This window comes from Dryas octopetala, chromosome 4 (genome assembly GCF_963921425.1).
Source record: "Dryas octopetala chromosome 4, drDryOcto1.1, whole genome shotgun sequence".
NCBI lineage: Eukaryota > Viridiplantae > Streptophyta > Magnoliopsida > Rosales > Rosaceae > Dryas > Dryas octopetala.
In genome coordinates, this window is record NC_141369.1 from 19,076,962 (window position 1) to 19,085,627 (window position 8,666).

At 35.3% G+C, this 8,666-nt stretch overlaps 1 protein-coding gene across 1 annotated transcript; it reads right to left on the minus strand.

The window, feature by feature from the left end:
* Positions 1–3,922, minus strand: LOC147287719 (uncharacterized). The gene is made up of 2 exons (XM_086240430.1): positions 731–3,922; positions 1–646 (listed from the first exon to the last, which is right to left on the minus strand). The coding sequence occupies exons 1-2, from the start codon at positions 3,702–3,704 to the stop codon at positions 297–299; spliced, it is 3,324 nt and encodes a 1,107-aa protein (XP_086096556.1). The 5' UTR covers positions 3,705–3,922; the 3' UTR covers positions 1–296.
* Between the last annotated feature and the right edge of the window lie 4,744 nt (positions 3,923–8,666).

Below are 8,666 nucleotides of genomic sequence, written 5' to 3' on the forward strand. Positions count from 1 at the left end.
GGGAATGTGAAATAATTAGAATCAATGCAACATAATAATCTGGACTATCATACAATAACTGATACAGGTTACATATAGACATCTAGCAGCAAGCTACAGTTTGGGCATTTCCTATCTCAGCTTCCAAGGCTGGGAACCTGACTTCAATATTCCAGTGAATGTGTGTGTTTGAAGTCACTTCCCTCATAATTGCACCAAAATTTCATAGGGGTACAACACTATCAAGCAGAACTAAAACCCAGTGTAAAGACAAAAGAGGTTACCAGTTAGAACAACCCATTTGGAAAATTCAAAAGCTAGCATTTTTTGCTTCTCACTTGTGGATTTGCATCTAATAATTGCTTGATAACATCTCTCATTGTGGGTCTCTTTCTAGGATCTTTATCAGTGCATCTCAAAGCCACATGAAGAACACTGACAACTTGTTCCATGATATTTGAATCCAGAAGTTCCTCCATAAGGCTTGAATCCACAATCCCGTCAATTTCTTCTGCGTTGCTCCACACAGACCTCACCCATCCTACAATGTCGGTTTGCTCCATAAATGATGGATCCAATGCCTTCTTTCTAGTTATCAGCTCAAGCAAAACAACCCCATAACTGTACACATCAGATTCCACGCTCTTTGCTACCCTAAATGCATTTTCTGTCACCAAGCATGCAAATATGTTAGTTCGTTGCACCTAAATAAAAAAACATTACTGATCAAAATTGGATTTAAAAGAATTACCTGGTGCGATATATCCAGTTGTACCCACAACTGAGACAGACGTTATTGAAGAAGAAGACTTATCCAAAAGTTTAGCGATACCAAAATCAGCAATATGAGGCTCCATCTCAGAATCTAAGAGAATGTTCATTGGTTTGATGTCGCGGTGCACTATAGGGGGATCACAATCATAATGGAGATATTCCAACCCATATGCAGTTCCAAGTGCAATCTTGTATCGGACACTCCACTCGAGAGTTGGTGGCGGATTAATTTCATGTAAAACATCATGAAGGCTCCCATTTTCCATGTACCTATACAAGATCAAACCGTTGTCCTTTCTAAACCAGAAGTCTTCCAATTTAACCAGATTCCGGTGCCTTATCTTCCCAAGGGTTTGGATTTCTCTAACCATGCTCAAGCGCCTTCCTCCATGCCCTGCAAATGCAAGCTTCTTGACAGCAAACTCTTTGTCTGGACCCAAAGTGGCCTTATAAACAGTTCCATGGGCTCCTCTCCCAATGATATAATGATCATTAAGGTTTGCTGTAGCCTCCATTACTTTGTTAAGTAAGGAAGACGGCCCCCCTTGAATAGAGATCTCAACATCCTGCTTAGCCTTTTTGCGAAAGAAAAACATATAAACCAGTCCATAAAGCACAAAGACAACAAATATTGAAGATCCCAGGGCTATAAATGTAATGTGAACTTTACTAAGGCCTCTGCGATTGCTTGATTGACGGGTACAAAGCTTGAAATTGTTGTTTCCTGCGCAAGTTAAGCCACATGATGGAGGGTAATTGACACATATGTCGGGATTGCCCAAAAATGATGATGGGGATGAGTTCAGCAGGTTCATCAGTGTCTCTGGTACTGCACCGGTGAAGTTATTGTATGAAACATCAACCTCAATCAAAGAATCCATATCATCAAGAGCTTTTAAAGTCCCTGTCAAATTGTTATGAGATATATCTAGTCGTTGTAGCCTTATCAACTTCCCTAGCTCTGCAGGAACCTGACCTGTCAATGCATTATTGCTAAGATTCAATGCATAAAAAATACTCTGCAATGCTCCAATCGACGATGGAATCACACCTCCGAACAAATTTCCACCAAGTTGTAGCTCTGAAAGCTTTTCAAACTCTGACAAGAAAGGTGGAATGCCACCAATGAAATTGTTGTCACTTAAAATCAATGCTGATAAAGCTATCCAACGTCTCAAACTCGATGGAATGGAGCCATTCAACAAATTGGATCCCACATCAAACTGATCCATATTGGTACAATTTGAAAGGTGAACAGGCAAAGGACCCACTAAATTGTTTCGAGAAAGTTTCAAAACACGAAGCTCTGCAAGATTCCCTAGCTCCTGCGGTATAACTCCTGTCAACTTGTTCATTGACAAATTGATGGTCGTGAGATTGCTACAGTTTCCCAAGCTTGATGGAATTTGTCCTCTAATCTCATTGTTGCTGATGTCCATATAAAAAAGGTTTGGATTTTTTGCAAATTGTGGAAGAACCCCGGTGAGGTTATTCTGTTCGAGTTTCAACCTCCAAAGAGTAAGACAACTTCCAACATCAGAAGGTATGGTACCTTCAAGTTGATTGGAACCCATATTCAACACCCTTAACCGCTTGCCAAGGCAAAGATTTGGAGGGATTTTACCGGTAAACTTATTATTAGTAAAATCTAACTGCACTAAACTGCTGTTAATCCCCAGACTTTGAGGTATAACTCCGAAAAACAGGTTGTTATACAATGAAATATTTTTCAGTTGCTTGAGCTCAGTCATCTCCAAAGGCAGTTCCCCAGTGAGGTTATTATTGTACACAAGGATATGCTCAAGACTTTGAATCTTCCATATGCTAACTGGAATTTCACCAGTTAAATGGTTTTGGAATAATTCAAGGTCCTTCAATTTAGTCAGCATCCCCAATTCTTCGGGAATGTCTCCCTCGAGTTGGTTTGTATACAAGTGTAGTTCAGACAAGGACTTGCACTTACCAAGTTCAGGAGGTATTTTTCCAGACAAATTGTTCTCTGGAAGGATCAGAGTTGAAAGATTAACTAGTTGGCCAAAGGAAGTAGGGATTTTTCCCACTAAGTTGCTGCCCACAGCAGCAAATATTGTTAAACTAGTACAATTGCCCAGGGCTGAAGGAATACCTCCACTAAACTGATTGAATGACAAATCCAAGTAAACTAAATTCTTGCAATTACCTGAACCCAAAGAAATGCTACCCTCAAGACCATTCCTACTGACATGTAGATATGTTAGGCTCTCAAGGTTGTTCAGACTCCTAGGCAATACTCCTGTCAACTGGTTATCATTCAAAATTAATTCCTCCAATTGACTACAATTTCCAATGGATGAAGGAATCATTCCTGATAACTGATTATCATATAAATAGAGATGTACAAGCGCACTCATATTACCAACATTTCCAGGGATGGAGCCATTCAAACTGTTATTGTAGAGATATACATTACCCAAGTGCGGAATTGTAAACAAGGACTCAGGTATCTCACCATACAGAAAATTGTCACTCAAGCCTAAGTACTGTAAATTCTGTAAGTTGTGCAAGTTATCAGGAAATTTTCCAGTAAACCCATTTATAGACAAGTCCAAGTATTCAAGGAGACTACAATTGGCCAGCTCTAGAGGAATTTTGCCAGAAAAATTGTTGGAATTCAAATCAACAGTGTGCAAGTTGCTCAAGCTGCCAATTTCAGACCCTAATTGACCAGAAATTCCAGAACCAGAGAGGTTCAAGGAAACCACATTGTGGCTATTGTCACATTCTATCCCTACCCATTGGCATGGGGTGGAATCAGAAGCATTCCAACTTGAAGACATGGAAGTGGGCACAGAGGTCCAGTGCTTCGAGAGTGACAACAGAGCCACCCCATCAGAGCTCAAACTAGAGACAGTAGTTATGGACACAGAGAAGCACAACAACAAGAAGAAGAAAGGGTACAGTACAAGCTGCATGCTATCTAAGTTGAAGAGAAAGAGAGCAAACCGCACACTGAGAAGTAAGAAGAAAGTTGGTCCGGATGTGCCTTACAGGTAGCAATGGCAGCTAGCTACTTTGAACTCCCAGGAAGATCCAGCATGTGCATAGCTGTTGAACTGGCCTTTTGCTCTGTCTGATATGAGGTGGAGAGAAGAGAGAGTTAAAAATGTTGTGAGAGAGAGAGAGAGAGAGAGAGAGAGAGAGAGAGAGAGAGGGAGGTTACAAAGAAGGAAGGAAGGGAGGGAGGGAGGGAGAATGTGGGTTATGTTGGTTTGTCGGTTGGGCTTAAATAATAGATTTGAGCAAAGTACTGTACATGGTGTGGCAATTGCAGTCGGTTTGTTTAGGTTAATTACATCGGCACCAACACAACGATTATCTCTTAATATAAACATAACATAATTATTATTTGCCATATAAGTTATATAACCTTTTTTATATTTTGATATTATTAAAATTTGGATATAAATTACAAATAAATTAATAATTTTTAAATTGATTATAGTTATATCAAATAAACAAAAACTACAGATCGAAATAATTATTAAATATATCGTTTAATTCATGTTATTTGTGAGTTAAATGATTGACCCAAAACACAATTTATTCACTAATTATGTTAAAGGGATCGACATGATTTCGACTTGCAAATTATATAATTTATATATACGACACATTTATTCTAGACTCAATGACTCATTTACAATGGTTATATGATATAATAACCCTTTATTTATTTTGGGAGGAAATTACATATTTGGTCCACTTATTTTATACCTAGTTCAATTTTGGTCCACGATCTTTTTTAAGTTCTGTTTTGGTCCACTAATTGTTTCATTTGTTCAATAAAGGTCCAGATTTGTGACTTTAAATCTTTTGGGTTGTGTTTTCTTCAATTATAATTGAAGTATAAGTTATATTTCAACATTTCTTAGTCATAAAAACAAATTTGGAGTATTATAATCTAAGAGAATTGAGATTTGGTGAAATTTGAAAAATTGGCAGTTTTGGGTACCCTACTTTAGGGTCAATTATCTTGAGTTTTAGAACTCCAATTTGAATGATCTTTATATGGTTGTAAAGAAGAAATGCATAGCTTTAAAACAAGTATATATTTGCTGAATTTGGGTGAGATTTGATAGGATAAAAAGCAGGCCAAATTTGAGAAAACAAATCTGGACCTTTATTGAACAAGTGAAACAATTAGTGGACCAAAACAGAACTTAAAAAAGATTGTGGACCAAAATTGAACTAGGTATAAAATAACTGGACTAAATATGTAATTTCCTCTTTATTTTGGTGTTATTTTTGAGTTGTGTGTTATATCAGACTATCGATAAGAGTCATCTGCTGCAGAGGATGACCCTTTAAACGATGCGGTCTCTGGTCGTCTCTGTTCTCTGCCACGTTTAAAGAAAGACTAACTTTTTTTTTTTTTTTTTTCTTTGGCCAAGAAAGAAAGACTTGCTTTAGACTTGAGACTTCAAATTAACCATATTTTATTGACAACGCAAGAAAAGATAAAGACCTGTCTTTTCCATGTGTGAAAAACAGATAAATACTTAACTAAAATGGTATGTTGTTGACCAAAAGAATACTAATTAAAGTGGCCGGTAATTATTAATTAGTAACAAAATATGGAAGGTTGCATGCAATGTGTAACGTATTAATATATTACCCCTACTTGGTCTAAATCAGTGGGTTATTTCACGCGCTGCATTTTGATCGACCACAATTAATAACCTAGCTATACCATATTATGAGTTTATTTATTTTATTGATCTATTTTAAAAAGAAAAATGTGTCATTGCCTATGGCTATGGCGGATGAGAATTGGCATTGAGTAGGTATACTATACCATATATTCGATCGATGCTTGCTTAGCTATCATCTCATTTTTGGCGTGTTCACTTGTTTAATGAATGATTATGATTCTTCTCTAATTTAATATTTTTGTTAATTATAGTGTGTTCCGGTTAACGTACTTAGAATAACTTTGGCACTCCAAGTGTTGATTTCATAATGAAATAAACGTGATTAACAACATTGTATTATATTGCACTAAAGTAGTATAAAATTGTGGTATAAAAATGTGGGATGTTTAGCACTACTGTATTGTATATATAGAAAGGAACTCCAAAGCCGGAGATCGAGTTCTCATTAAAACAATAAAACAAATAAATTAACATATTTATTTTCAAGAAATTTATTTTTATCAAATAATATGACATGTTATATTATTAGATGATCAATTTAAATAATTTATCAAATTATAATTTTGTTTTAAAATATAGTTTAAATTTACACTCTGCAAATATATCATGTTAATATCTAAAAAGAAATATTAAAGTAAATACAATAGATACCAACGGCTCCAATAACAATAGTACGTTATGTATGGTCCCAGAGAATTTCTTGATTGTAGGAGCCCTCAAATTCTCAATGTGAAACCCAGGAATAGAGTTGCGGCTGGACTCTGTGGTGTGTACACGTGTTTTTGAAAGTTCCTAAGTAGGTAGCCACATATTACAAGCTCAAGAATCCAAGTTATGATCATGAGGCCTTACTTGTATCTGACTTTAAATGCAATAAACTTAACAATACAAAACAAAATCATAGTAGTTGGAGTTTCAGCCTTTTATTATTATACCCTATAAGTTCGCTTGTGGTGCACATGCATGCCATACACATGTAATTAAATTTAGGAGGTTGGTATGTCCATATATAATAAATGAAAAAAGAAGAAACAATTGCATTTCAGAAGTGAGAACACAAGCTGAGAAAAGAACAAGGGCTAGCTTACCAATAATGTGATGTTGATCGTTTTTATGATAGTGGAGTGGAGAGTGGAGATATTAGGTAGAGAGACAATTTGTAAATGGAAGCAACTTTCAAGCTAGTTGCAAGGAAAGAGATCGAAGGAGAAGAACATGGTAATTTCTAATTTAGTTTTGAAATTAAAGAATAAAGGAAAAAAAGAAAAGCCATGAGGTATGTGGTCCAATTAAGATAATAGATTCAGGAAGATGCAAGGATACTTGGTGAAAAGAACAAAATGATGGTCAGATGGAAAAGTCTGCTTTAAAATGCCAAAGTGGGTTTATTGGATTCCCACTAGGACTAGAATCGGTTTTGAAAACCAGTACGTTTTGCTTTTCTTTTTAGTGTTTGAAAAGCACAGCTTTGACTTCTACATCTGATGCATAAAGCTATATATGTTCTCAACTCTTTTATGAAATTTTATGACCTACCACACTACAACTAATCTGAATATAGTAGCTCATAGTGATAAAAAGGAAAAATGAAAATGGTGTCATCACATCTTAATAAAAATTATGCCATGAAATAGAACTGATCGAGGACTTACTTCAGATGATTGGCTTAGATAAGTGAGTTAATTAAACCCATGTAGAAAAACATGTAGGGCAGAAAGATTTCTATATATATAGATTATGGGCACTCTTTATTTTGAAGTGCAGCAATTAGGAGAAGAGTTCTAGGTTCTAGGTTCTAGGTCCTTTTGTTCTTCCTCTTGCACACAAGCATAATGTAAAAATTCCCCCTGCTTGAACATTCTTCAAATTTTCGGGTATGAAAACATATCCATATTGATACCAAGTCTATCTAATAAGTTATGCACTATAATCTTTGATATGTCTATTACATTATGTAATAGTAGGATGCATTCTCCACCTACTTGTCTTATTTCTCCATTAACCTTTAAATTAAACTTTAAATCATAAGTTTAATGAACAAAATAAAAACAAAAAACAGAGTAAATGACAAGTCTAACATTTTGTAAATTTTCCAAGGTTTTTATTTTTTTTGGTCGAAAGGATGAGCCATGCATTAAAAGAGCCCAGTGGGCACAAGAAATACAAAGCAAGGGCCAAGAGGCCCAAAGCAAAATAAACAAAGTAAAGAAAATTCAAAACCAGCCCAATTAAACATAAAAATAAACCCTAGGCTATAGAGGCTATTGTTTAGGTCAACTTGGAAGCAACTTTCAATTAAGTTTAGGTTATTTAGAAAAATAGTTTTTAGATGAAGACCGGGATATTTTTAAATTTATAAATTTTTTTTTTTAATTTATAATAAAGTTTTTTTAATTTATAAGAAAATCATTTTAATTTATAATAAAGTCTTTCCCCGATTTGAAGGGTATTTCTCCTCCTAGAATATAGAGTGGGCTTTGTAGAGGCTCCACCCAAAATATTGGAGTTAAAACCTAATATAAAGCTGTCAAAAAAAAAATGACTTAATTAAAAACCCTAAATCACTACCAGTCTTAGTCTAAAAAAGACTCATAAAATAGACTGCACTCTAAATGTCTCTAAAATTAATACCCTTCTAAAACAAAACAATACAAAAAACGTTAAATTACCACAACCCATAAGTAATATTTTAGTTGTTGACATGTAGTGAAATTATTTTTGAACTTTTTTCATAAAACAAAGTCGATGGTTTCGGTTAAGTTATTTTAACCAAAGTGAAGTACATTCCGCTATGCATTTTTACCAAAGTGCAATAATTCGCAAGTCGGTTGCAAGTCGGTTGCAAATCAATTGCAATTCAACCATTCAATTGCATAGACTGAAAGTGACCTGCAGTAATCTAAGTTTACATCCAACAAATTAAACCAATATAGAATCCGAAAGCTTAATTACATTCATATATCTGTAATTTCCAATACTGAACTAGCTAGAACCAAAGCATATATGTCTTCCCCATATCAAAGTTTATATCTATGATCTATCCAAAACAAACACATCTTCCAGTTTTTGTTCTCACAGTGAAAAGTTTTCCCCCTTTAAGGCTTTACCTACATTGGTTTTGACTATCAAAAGTTCGCAAATATGTTCATATATAGCTTCACCTCTTACAACCATCCCGAGCCACCCCTTCCTTCTCACCCATCCGGACCCGCCCCTCCCACC